The following is a 13,986-nucleotide window of genomic DNA, read 5'->3' as shown; positions in this document are numbered from 1 at the left end:
GCATAGGGGGGAAAAAAGCATTAACAAGCTTAACTAGCACGGGGACAAGGATATTAAACAACTAGAAATTCCTACACAAGCATGGGAGACACACATAATAGATACACAAACTTACTAGACACCTCAATTACTCTCTCAACTTACCAAAAACTCATGCAAGCTTAGTTGTCTTGCAATATTACAAATTAAATGTAAAGACATAAGCCAAAAGAAAGTCAAATCTATGTGGAGCCCACAAATCGTATGGAGCCCACATGGGTCTTCTTGCTTCAACACTTCACTTTGACTCTTCAAGCACCTAATATTCTTGAAATAACATATCCAAGTACAACAAAATGAACATAATAAAATCATCTTCCATCAAAGAGTCTTCCATCCAAATCTTCAAATCCCACGTGTACCTACAAAAAAATTATGAACAATAGGGGACGTTTGGAGGTCATCCATGTGTCACCATGTCTGCAAAGGAAATGGTCAAGGTTTGTTGATCCCCATCATCTCTCCCAAGCCCAAAAGAATTCTTCTCCGAAGAATGAGAAGTGATGTAATGGGAATACAACTCCAGGTTAAGACGAAGGAGGTCCTCTTTAATAATCCAGCTCCTCTCAAAAAGTGGCTTGCCTCTCCACTTGACCAAGAACTTTTGGTATGATCCTGCTCATGTGAATGTAGTATTGTCATCCAAGATCTCTTCAATCTCATCAAGGTTCTAAGGTATGGGTAAAGGTGGAGGCAAAGGCAATTTTGGGGTTTTAGGTTCATGAGGAGTGGGGAATGGAGTAGAATCAGATGCTAGTTTAGTATTTGATGGCTCCACAAAAGATGATGTTTCAAGAAAAGGTGTCAGATCTTCAACATTAAACACACTGCTTATGCCAAAATCAACAGGAATATTAAGCATGTAAGCATTAGAGCTAATTTCCTTTAAAACTTTGAAAGGACCCATCTTTTTAGCATGCAACTTTATTACCTTTCCTATAGGAATCCGCACAGGACTAATACGGACCATAACCATATCACCCTTCGAAAATTATTGCAACATGCAATGTATAGCAACACTAGAATTATAATGCTCATTGTTCAAGTTAATTTTCATTTTTATTTCAGAGTGTAGATCATGTGTGTGCTTCAAAAAAGCATCAGCTTGTTCACTCACTCTAGCCTGTGGAGGTAATGGGATGAGATCTCTTGGCTTCCTAGGTTGATAACCAATGACAACCTGAAAAGGACTCAATCCGATGGTTCTATTCACTAAACTATTAATTGTAAACTCAGCCATAAGAAGATACAAATCCCACGAACCTATGTTTTCACCCACTAGGCATCTCAATAGGTCACTTATGCTCCTATAAACTACCTCAATTTTCCCATCAGTTTGGAGAAGATAAGCACTAGAAAACTAGAGTTTTGTGTCTAACATGACCAACAAGGTTTTCCAAAAATAACTCACAAATTTTACATCCTGATTAGAAACAATGGTCTTAGGAAGACCATGCAACTTTACAACTTCCTTAAAGAAGATAGTGGCAATTTTGTAGGCATCATGTGTCTTGTTGCATAGGATGAAGTGTGATATTTTAGAGAATCTATCCACAACAACAAACACAGAATCATTCCTTCTAGCAGTTTTAGAGAGTCCTAAAACAAAGTCCATAATAATGTCCTGCCAAGGGGTATGAGGTATAGGTAAAGGAGTATACAATCCAGTATTTTTCTTTCTACCTTTTCAATTTGACATGTACCACAATGAGATACCATTCTAGCAACATCACTTTTTAAGGTAGGCTAAAAGAATCTATCCTCTACCATGGCAATGGTCTTATCACTACCAAAGTGACCTGCAGCACCTCATGCATGTAATTCCCAAATCAATTGATCACGTAGAGATGTAGAGGGCATACATGACTCACTCGAAAAATGAGCAGCTCGGAAGCTATCCCAAGTATAAGAGTTCTGTCGTGTATTATTAAGCCCAAGGGCTAGATCATCTCCTCAGAGAATGCGTTTAATCTCAAATTTAACATTCTTCCAATCGAAATTAAATTGCACTGAACTTGGTTCAGATTCAGGATTTTCAGGATGGTTCAATTTCACTTTTGACAAATTAAATGACACGCAATTTAAAGTCCTGAAACTAACATCCAGTGAATTAAAGAACACTAATGGAAACCCTAACCTACTCGAGGAAATATCGAAGCATGTGCTAATTAAAGATGATAACTTCATACGCTGAATTAAAAGCACACTATGGAAACTCAATCAGATTCAAGCACACACTAAAAATCGGAACTTTAACAATTCAAGAATTCAAACCAAAATGCAACACATAAAAAAAAGAACAATGACAGAAAATAAAAATACAAACTTTGATAAAACCGGTCCTAATTAAACCGAACATAGAAACAAAAACTAAATCTTGGAAAGAAAAAAATAACTAATTTAAATATGAACCCAAGCGTAATTAAATATGAACTTCCAACTAAATCTACCAATAAAATAAAATAAAATAAAAACAAATAACTAAACAATAAACTATTGCAAAGATAATAAAATTTTCAAAACCCAAACTTTGTAAATACCTTCAGTAAATAAAAAAAAAAATACCATCCTATATCAATATTAAAAGAGAAAAGATAAAAGAGAGAGAGAGAAAAAGAACAAAACAGAGCAAGAGGTGGCTGTTTGTGGAGTCGCTGATGGTGGCTCGGGTGTGGCTCTGTTTTGGAAGAGCTCTCGGCCTGCTGCTGGAAGGGTGGTTGCTGTCCTAGAGTCACAGCTAGGTTGCTGTTCTGGCTGCTAGAAAATTGCAGCAAGTTGCAGAGGAGGATCTGCTGCTGGCTGGTGTTGCTGTACTCGGCTGCTGCTGCTTCTTCGGGTGGCTAGCAGGCTGATGCAATGGTTGGGAAGATTGGGAGATTAACCAAGAGGGAACAATAAAGAGAACGAGAGAAAGGACAGGAAAAGGGAAAAGCAAACAAGGGAAGGAGAAGAGGAAAGAGAGGAAGAGAAGAGAACAAAGCAGAATTTAAAAGAACAAAAAAAACAAACTAAAGAAGAAGAAGAAGAAGAAGAAGAAGAAGGAGAGGAGAATGGGGAGCCCTGGGGGCTGCCTATGCAGGAAGAGGAAGAGAAGGGTTAAATAGGATAGGGGGGAAAGCCCTAGACCCGGATAGGAGACCCGACCCGGCAAGTTGACCCAATTGGAGTTGACCCGAATTGCTATATTTTTTTCATTTTTTTCATTCTCTGTTCATCGCAAATCTGACTCTTCTAGAGCCTATATCTCATAAAACTCAAAACATAAAAGTTGTAGATAATCCTTTCCTCTTTCTCTAAAAATTTGAATGGTCTCGATCGAAGCTCGGACAGAAAATTTATGCATGAAATATGAACAAGTGTCGGTTTTGGTTCCTGGGAATTTTCCTACGACAAAAAAAATTACCAAAACTTTATAAATAGTGCAATAAAGTTCAAGAATGATGATTTTGACACTTTATTAAAATATTGGACAATTTTGGACATTTAATTAAAAATATAAACTGTAAAGCCCGGGTTAAACGTCCAATTACACAGTTTCGGCGCGTAATCAATACACAACCTAGTTCCTTTAAAAAGGAAACCACCATAGATCACAAAGTCAGGATGGGATCCTAGAAGTCCTTGTAAAAATTCAGAAAATATGTCTCATAAATTAGGACATTGAGAATATTCTTTCTTAATACTCTCGAATCTTATGATTTTCCACTTCTAAGGTCTGTAAAGTTGCCACAACTTGGCTTAAGGCATCAGAAGCTTGGTTTTCAACACCGGCTCGGTGTTTGAGCACAAAAGTTTATTTATTAATGTACTTAATCGACTTTAGATGCCTATGATTCAGTTTCTTTCGAGTGTTCAAGCTTCTAAAGGCCTGGTGGTTAGAAAAGAGTACAAACTCCTGTAGGAGTAAGTAATGTGTCCAATTCCTCAATGATTGAATCAAAACATAAAATTGTGTATCATAGGGGGAGTAACACTGTTTGGCGTCATTCAATTCTTCACCAAAGAAGGCAACAGGATGGCTCTCTTGACTAAGCACGCCTCCTATGTCAACAATAAAAGCATCACAAGCCACTTCAAACAACTTTTGAAAATCAGGAAGGTGTAGCACAGGTGCTTTTGTCATCCGGTCTTTGATGTCTAAAAAAGATTTAGTTGCAAATTTAGGTCATATGAATTCTCATTTCTTAAGATAATTTGTAATGGGTGCCATGGTAGTACTAAAATTCTTAATGAATCTTTTGTAAAATGTAGCTAACCCATGGAAGCTTCTTGCTTCATGAATATTTCTGGGAATAGGTCAATTTTGAATAGCCTTGACCTTTTCAAGGTCAATAGACACTTCACTATTAGACACAACAAATCCTAGAAAGATTATCTATGATGCAATGAAAGTACACTTCTTCATATTTGCATAAGGTTTTTTCTCTTTTAGCATTTCAAACACTCTTCTTAAGTGAACTATATGCTCTTTCCTTGTTTGTCTATAAATCAAGATATTGTCAAAATAGTCAACAAGGAAATGTCCAATGAAAGGTCTCAAATCATCACTCTCATGAAGGTGCTAAGTGCATTAGTGACACCAAATGGCATCACCAACCATTTATACAAGTTATCTTTGGTTTTGAATGTTGTCTTCCATTCATCTCCATGTTTTATTCTTATTTGGTGGTATCCATTCTTAAGATCAAATTTGGAAAAGATCTTGGAACCAACCATTTGATCAAGCATGTCATCAAGCCTGGGTATGCGAAAGCTATACTTGACTATGATCTTATTAATGGCTCTACTATCGATACACATTCTCCATGTTCCATTTTTCTTAGGAGTAAGAAGGGCGGGACATGCACATGGGCTCATGCTTTCTTGAATAAAACCCTCATTCCTCAGTTCATCGACTTGCCTTTTCAATTCCTTATGTTCTTTAGGATTCATCCTGTAATAAGGCAAATTGGGTAAAGATGATCCTGTAACAAGGTCTATATCATACTGAATGTCTCTTATGGGAGGAAATTCATTTGCAAGTTCAGAAATAACATCCACAAACTCAGATAGTATGGGTGACACTTCAGGTGGCGTCTTATGTTTTGGAATAGAGGAGTCATTCTCTTTAGTCACCATGATATAGACAATCTGTGTCTGTTAGCTTTACCATGATCCTAAAAGGGGGGCATATTGGTATTTTTAAACTTTAATCCCTAGGTCAATCTCCTAACACCAGTATATTCACAAACGTATGGTCAATCTAGTGTAAGAAAAGTAAATGTATACTAGAATATAAATAAAGCAATTTTATCAATCACACAAGCACCAGAAAGCAATAAAGGAAGGGTGACATGCAGAAATGTTATCGAGGTTCGGCCAACTGCCTATGTCCCCACCTTGGCTAACAAGCACAAGGATTACCACTATAGCTTGCTCACTTAAACGGGTGGGACAACACCTATACAAACCAGGTCAATTAGCACAAGGTTGACCTCAACCTTTACAACAATCCTTATCGGGCTGGATTACCGCCCCCTCAGGCCATGCCTGGAAACACTCAGATTTTACAATCAAATGGTACAATGAAATAATGCTTTCACAGAAGCAGATTTGTACCCCAAATAATAAGCTCAATCAAATGCGCATCAATAGCATGAATATAGTGTAAGCTCAGTGATGCAAGATGTGTTCTACCAACACTCAACACAGTATAATCAATATGAAGCTCAAGAGTGTTTGACGCAATATAATCAGTATGATGCTCAAGAATAATCAACACAAGCAATGACTTGGAATCTAAATAGAATATTTCAATCAACACATAAATATTCCAAGTACACTAGATAGATAATCAAACTAGTTTCAAAATGATTTTCTTCAATGAAATAAGAACATATCTAGTTTGAAAGGATTGTTTGCTTGTTTGAAAAATTCTTTGCACACCGAAAACAAAGCTCTTGGACACTTGCAATGAAATGCAAATATCCTAAGTTTTCTTGGTTTAATCCCACACAAGATTTATAATGAGCAAATCTGCGGGACAAACCTAAGCTACGCTCCCAAAAATTAAATATCAAGAAAACACAACAAAGGGAGGATTAGCTCTAAGCAACAATCAAACAAACACGAATGAAACTCTCACAATCTTGGATTTTATCAAAAGGATGCAAGTTTGAGAGTATTAGAACAAAAAATGGATTTTCAGGAGAGAGAATTTTTTTCTAATCACTTTGCTAATCATCTCCTAATCATGCAAATGAAGGCCTATTTATAGGCAGGTAGAAAATTATAACCATTCGGGACACAATGGGAATAATTAAGAAAGTCCCAAATGATTAAAATTCATTTAGCCCGTATTAACCTAGTTTTACCGCAGTTAAATTAATTTTAACCGTCTGAGGTTCGGTTCGGTCGCCCGAACAAACACAGTCATAAAAGATTTTAAATGAGATTCAGTCGCCCGTATAAAGGTTCGGCAGCCCGAATCAAAGTCACTAGCAAAGCTACGTAACTTCGGGTGCCTGGTCCTAGGTTCGGGTGCCTGAATGCATATGTTCAGTTGCCCGAGTCTCTTTTGAACTAAAAGGCTTGGTCGTTGGTGGGATATCCCTTTCGAAGGGTTCGGGTGCCTAAGGAAGATATGCTCATTTTTGGTTCGGTCACCCGAGGACAAGTCAACTTGTTGACCTTCAAAATTCGGGCGCCCGAGGAGTTTTGTACTCCAAAGGTTCGGTCGCCCGACTCCTCTTAGCTTGCCTAGATATGATCAATTTTAGCACAATTATTTCACACTCATATTTTATGCAATGTGAGTGTGAGTGTTGGAGCCTAGGGTCTTGCTAAGGTCTGGTTGAGCTTACATTATATCTTATGTGCATAATGTGCAAGTGACAAGCATACATCCACATGCCTAAGTTACTATTACAGACCCTCATTATTACAGACCGATATGAATTACAATCCAAATTAGAAAACTTCATGGTCTTCTTATTTCCTCAAGTGTCCCTTGGGATATTAATTTAAACCTACACAAGCACTTGACAAACATCAAATATCAGTATTTGTCATTATCAAAATCGGGCGCAACCTATAAGGTCAACAATGTCTCTTTGCTCTTTTTCTCAAATTGTTTTTTTCTTAAAACATGCAATGAGTTTCCAACCTTTTCTTTTCCTTTCAAGTCCTTCTTTTTCTTGTCTTGTTTGTCCTTTTTAGGCTTAAGTGGACTCAAGACAATCTTTTTTCCATTACACCAAAAGGTATAGGTGTTGGCATGACCATTTTGTGAAACATCAAGGTTATAAAGCCAAAGTCTTCCTAAAAGAATATAGGCAACATCCATAGGAAGGACATCACCCCAAATTTCATCTCCATAGTCTACAATTTTTATCAGGACTAAACACCTATGGCTTACAAGCATTGTTGCTACATTTACCCAAGCAACTTTGTAAGGATTTTAATTTTTCTAAAGTTGACTTTGAAATTACGTTCATGTAACTTCCACCATCTATGATCATTTTGCAACTTTTTTTCCCCACACTTGATGTAAGTATGGAAAAAAGAAGTGTGGTGCCAATCCTATTGTCCTCGAGGGGATACCATGATGCATCTCATGACATTCAAATTAGCATTTTCCACTTCCTCCATTGACTATTCATCCTCACTTGCTACTTCCTCGAGGATTTAGGGTTGTTCTTCTCCAAAATCTTCTTTTTCATCCTCTTTTTCAATTGCCAAATTCCTAGTTGGGCATTACTTAGAAAGGTGGTCTCTTTTGTGACACTTGTAGCACACATCATTCCTAGAATTTTGTTTTGAGGACTCATTCATGGGCACCTTTCCTTTGTCCAATGGTTGTTGGATGGTGGGATTGCTACCTCTAAAAGTTACTTGACTGGTGTTGGTGGGTCTAGTCTTCTCATATGATGTGGCCTTTCTTTGGTAAGTGTTATTGGAAGTGTTTCAAAATTTCATTCCCATTTGAGCTTTACTCATTTTATCATACTCATTGACCAAATTAAATGCATGCTCAAGGGAGTTAATGTGATGGGGAAACAATTCTTTCCTCATTTCAAGTTTCAAGCCAATCCTAAAATGAGAAATTTGTTGGCTAATACTTTCTTCCACACCACACCTAATGGAAATTTCATCAAGCTTGCTCATGTATTCGGTCACACTCAAAATTCCTTGCCTAAGTCTATAGAGATCAATGAGACGTTCCCTATAAGAGATTGGGACATACTTTTCTTGCAACCTTTCTTTCATCAAATCCCAATGCTCTATGGGCCTATGACCAAGGCGAGCTTCTTATCTTTCAACATTCACCAAATGAAGCTTTTCTTGCCCAATTAATCTCATCTTTGCAAATCTCACCCGATGTGGGTCATTCATCTTATACCAATAAAAGTATGAATCATTTCAACTAACCAATCCTGAAAATTTTTTGGATCCATTTGATCATCATATGTAGAGGATCCAATTTTTTGTTCTTTTCATCACATCCATATCCGGATCATGATTTTTCCTATGATATGGTCTCCTTGGTTGGAATTCCTCTTCATCATAATCCTCATCATTCTAGTGTGGAACATAAGGGTCATGATGTTGGAACATTGATGTGTTCCTAAATATGCTTATCTAGTCCCCCATTTACCTGTGCGATGTTTCTATTAATTCTATAATTACCACTTCTTATTATTGTTCGAAGTTTCGCGTGGTATATTAGATGTTTCAGAAAATCAGAGTTTAAATCGAAGCGTTACACAGTGCAAGGAGTTAGTGCAGTAATTTGGAAGCATAAGGCTTGACCAAGTGCAAATCACAACTTGACTAGGTCTCCACGACCTTGATTCAACTGCAGTTGAAGTTCCCTAATCGACCATGTGGTGTGACCAAAAAGTCACAAGGGGCGACCAGGTCAAGCTAAAAGATTCCATAGTGCTAGTTAATAGAAGTTTCATAGATACCCTCAACCATAGTGCGACTAGGAGAACTTGGAATTGTGACCTGGTCGATGATGCCACCGACTGAACACGAAGAAATAATTGAAGATCTTCGAGACTGTGTCGACCATGGCACGCCGTGGTCATGAAGATGGTGTGATAAGCTCCCTTTGGCATAATATGCTCGACGATGAAGGTTCCAAGGAAGAGTTTGACTAGGGTGCTAAAGGCATAATAGGTTTAGCATGGTCGACCACGTCACACCTTGGAAGTGCGACCAAGTCGCCGCTAGTTGCCTTCAGAATTATGTTTCGCAATTTTGTTGCTAATTGTTTCCTAATTTGAATCTGAATGAATGCAAACCCTAAAGGGGTATTAATTGAACTTTTTGGGAGATAATAGGGAGGTGAAGTCGTCAAGCCATCTTTATATTGATTTTGTTTTTTGGATTGCGAAGTTTTAATGTAGTTTTCATTTTTACCGTGTAGAGATTTTGAACTTCAATCAAATAATTTTTTTCATTATCGTTTATCATCTTGTCTTTGTGTTTGATTTCCTGTATAATGACTAGCTAATCTCCTAAATTCTCCAGTTGTGATGAAACCCTAAGTTAGATTCGCAAAGCTATGGTTTAGTTAATTGTTCATCATAGGATGTGGTTGCATGATGTTTTTTAGGCTTTTTGAATTAATTTCCATAATCGAAATACCTAGATTAGTGTGGACCAAGCTTAATCTATGTTCATGCAATGGGATTAATAGAAAGGAATTCGTGTTCACTATATATGGTATACCTGGTTCTCCTAATTATGCTCCGGATGATTGGTGCAAACTTGAATACACTATACTACTCAAGCGGATTACTTGTCTTTATTTAGGGTTCATCCTATGCACTTGAATTAGGATGAAACATAGAAGCCCCATTATTGATAATTGACTGAACCTTAATTATTGCAAATTAACGGCTTAGGGTGGATTCATAACCAAGGAATTACTCTCTTATAAGGACTTCCCATAAAGACTTTGTGTTTGTCTTAGTATAGTTGAATTAATTAATTTGCTTTCATAGTTCTAAATAGAAAATCCAAAATTCAACCTTTTCTTATTGTTTATAGTGTAGTAAATTAGATAAATTTTGGTACACCACTGCATTGAGTCCTTGAGGAGTGACACCCGACTTACTCAATGTTCTACTAAACTTGGGAGTAGTTAGGGATTTATAAATTTTATCTTTGGTAGTTAAGGACCCAAGCCTTGGTGAAGTTATCAAATTTTTGGCGTTGTTGCCGAGGACTCACTTACGGTAGTTAGCCGAAAATAGTGAAGTTTACTGTGCGATCTTTATTTTTATTTTCCTTTTTCTTTCATTATTGTTGTTACTCGAAGTATTGATATCATGTGCTAACTTGTTGTATACAGGGTTTGAGATCTCTAGAACCTGAATTATTGCCTATTGACCCTAAGATTGAGAGATCCATTAGGTTGGGTAGGAAGTTCACTTCGAGTCCAAAGTTAGTTGAGTCCTCTGACTTAAAATCCAGACCCTTCTGCTCCTTATTGACCTGCAGCGGTGGAGCAACCTCTTCGGCCTCTGCGGGACTACTTCACTCCCAATGCATACACATCACAGTCTGGCATCCGGTTCCTGGATGTTGAGGTGGCACAATTTGAAATCAAGACCTCGATCATCTCGATGCTTCCCAACTTCGGTGGGAATTTCACTAAAAATCCTTATAAGTGTCTTGATGAATCCCTCAAAATTTTCTCGACCATCCGCATCTCCAATTTTGGTGATGATGCTCTCCATGTTAGGCTATTCCTGTTTTCTCTTAAGGATGAAGCCAAGTATTGGCTAAATTCTTTAGAGTCAAACTCGGTGACCACTTGGGCCACCATGCAATACTAATTTCTTAAAAAATACTTCCCCATCAGGAAGAATAATCAACTTAGGAAGGCCATCACTAGTTTTTCCTAGATGGAGCGTAAGCAATTCTTCGAGACTAGGGAGCGTTTTAGGGACTTTCTGCGTAAATATCCACATCATCAAGTACCTAGGTGGCAACTAGTCCACACATGATATGAGAGATTAGCTGAGCGTGATCAAACTATGGTCGACGCATCCTGTAGAGGTACCTTCCTCACAAAGCTTGAGAATGAGGCTTCGACTCTTTTTGAGGCCCCTGCCGAGAATTCTCGGCAACACACCATTGCTGCTCGTAAAACTTCCCAAACTTCTTCCTCCCATTTTAATGGAGTTTACGAGTTAGCAGTTGGCCTTGTGCTCGCACCCACTTCGCACACTATCATCAAGAAATTTGTTCAGGTCCATTGCTTAGAACAACCATCTCATTAGGTAGCATGTGTGAAGTTGTGTGCCATATGCTCTAACCCATCTCATACTTGTTATATTGGCCCCCATGTGCCTCCCACACCTTAGTTTGTGCATGAGGTAGTTAAGTCCACCCATAATTGGTACAATATACTAGTCAATGATCTATATTCGACTAAGTACAATCCTAGGTGGGCTTGACATCCTAACTTCTCCTGGAGGCACAAGCTCTGGGATTTCCAGCCATAAGACCTCAACAATCACAAAATGCTCTCCCTCCTCGATCGTTTCAAAATCTAAATTAGCAAAATCCTTATGTGCCTGCTCCCCATCACTAAACTTATTAACCACCACCTCCTCAACAACCTCAATATGATCATTTTTTTCATAAGATAATGTTGAAAGCCTTTAAAGGTACTGAGGGAGATCGTTAGGTCGATCGACAACTGCTCCATTCCCCCTCTCAGTCCATAGCGAATCTAAAGGCCACCTTGGGCTAACTAGCTACATTTGTGAGTAGGCGGGAAGAAGGGAAGTTGCCAAGTTAGCCCTAGTCTACCCAAAAGGTCAATATGGGGTAGAAAGTGATCTGGATTCCAGTCATTCGACTTACTATGAGCAAACCCAAGCCATAACCACCCTTAGAAGTGGCAAAGAGGTAGACAACAAGGTCAAGGAGAAGTCGAACTTAGGTAAGGGTAAGGAGAAGATGAGTATTGATCCCATTGTTTAACCATGTACCCTTTCTTCCTCCAATTCGGTGAGTGATCCCATGATGCCTGCCTCCTCCGATGATTTCATATTGCCCCACTATATCCCTGCAGTACCAATTCTTGCAGCTCTTCAATCAAAATTTAAGTCTAAGAAGGAAGCCAATGTAGTGTCCATGATGGACACATTTAAGCACGTCAAGATCAATATTCTCCTCTTAAATGCAATTAAGAAAGTGCCTGCTTAAGAAAAATTCCTCAAGGGCCTATGCACCCAAAAGTGCAAATATCAGGTGCACATGAACAAAAGAGTCCGGTTGACCGAGAATGTGAGCTCCATTCTATTAGATCACATTCCTCCAAATCTTAAGGACTTCGATGTTGCCACCAATTCATGTTTGATCGGAGATTACACCATCGATAGGGCCCTTTTGGATTTGGGAGCGAGCATGAACCTACTTTCTTATTCGGTCTACCAACAAATTGGTCTAGGAGAGCTTAAGCCTACCCCAGTCACTTTGATCTTTGCTGAACGATTTGTCAAAGTGTCCCAGGGTGTTGTTGAGGATATCCTAGTGAAGGTTGATACGTTCTATTTCCCAGTCGACTTTGTTGTCTTAGACATGGAACCTATCGATCTGGCCAAAAAATAGATCCCTGTCCTCCTAGGTTGACCATTCTTAGCCACGACTAATGCATGTGTCCAATGTAGAACCATTGTCTTGGATATATCCTTTGACAACATGAAGCTCAGGCTGAAATTTTTTTCCTCCTCCCAACACCCATCCTATGATGTCCAATGTGTGGACATAGATATGATTTACGAGTGTGTTGAGGAAATTTCCCCCTTGATGCTTTTGAGGGACCCCCTTGAGACTATGTTTTTGCTTGATCGTCCTTCCATCTTAGGTCTAGAGGACCCATATGAGCATATTTCTGCTATTTGTGACTCGGTTTCTAACCTAGAGAAAAGGCCTTGGAAAGCTAAGTTTGAAACTCTTCCTACTCTTTATAGCATTCCAGCACATCCTTCCATAGAGGCACCACCATCGCTTGAGTTGAAGCCCCTTCTGGCTTCCATCAAGTATGTCTTCTTGTACCCCCACAAGACCCTGCCTGTTATCATTTCATCTAGCTTGACTAGTTCATAGGAGTCTCGGCTCATTCGTGTCTTGAAAAAATCTATTAGAGCCATAGAGTTGTCGGTGGTGTGTTAGACGCTAACAAGTTTAATACGATAATGGAAAAAGGTAGAAATAACCTATGAGGGAACCGTAGATGTCAGGGATGACAGGAATGGTGTATTCCCAAGAGGGGCGTGAATTGGGTTTAAACACTTTTTGGCTAAATTAAATTTATGTCGATTCACTTCAAATCATATCCCATTCAAATTACAAGCGTGTATGTAAAATAATTAAACAATGAATATAAAATATACACGTGTAGAACATATCCCATTTAAATTAAATGTGTGTATGCAAAATAATAATAAATAAACAAGCATACACGTGTGAAAATTAAATGAGATAGAAAGAGACACACACCCACACATGATTTGTTATCAAGGTTCGGTCAATCCTGCCTACGTCCCTGCCTTAAGCCAACCACCCAAGGATTCCACTATAGGCTCACTTAACTAGGTGGAGTGATGTCATTTACAATACTCCTTACAGAGCAAAGTCTCCCTAGATCACCTACCAGGTTGAGCCAAACCAGTTCTCCTTATGGAGCGGAGTTTTGCCAGTTCAATTTACCAGGCTAAGCCAAGCTAGTTCCTCCTTACGGGGCGGAGTTTCCTTACCTCAATTCACCAAGCTAAGCCAAACTGGTTCCCCCTTACGGGGCAGAGCCTTCCCAGCTTAATTCACCAGGCTGAGCCAAACTAGTTTCTCGTTATAGGGCGGAGTCTCCCTAGCTCACCTAACCAGGCTTGAGCCAAACCGATTCACAGATGTGAAAGTTTTCGTACAAATAAAGTGCTTCTA

General features: G+C 38.7%; 1 protein-coding gene across 1 annotated transcript; it reads left to right on the top strand.

Moving 5' to 3' along the window:
- Window positions 1-12,300: 12,300 nt before the first annotated feature.
- Window positions 12,301-13,152, top strand: LOC131162312 (uncharacterized). The gene is made up of 2 exons (XM_058118687.1): window positions 12,301-12,590; window positions 12,714-13,152. The coding sequence occupies exons 1-2, from the start codon at window positions 12,301-12,303 to the stop codon at window positions 13,150-13,152; spliced, it is 729 nt and encodes a 242-aa protein (XP_057974670.1).
- Window positions 13,153-13,986: the final 834 nt, after the last annotated feature.

Source organism: Malania oleifera, chromosome 1 (genome assembly GCF_029873635.1).
Source record: "Malania oleifera isolate guangnan ecotype guangnan chromosome 1, ASM2987363v1, whole genome shotgun sequence".
In the NCBI taxonomy this organism is placed as follows: Eukaryota; Viridiplantae; Streptophyta; class Magnoliopsida; order Santalales; family Ximeniaceae; genus Malania; species Malania oleifera.
This window is presented reverse-complemented; position numbering and strand designations above follow the sequence as displayed.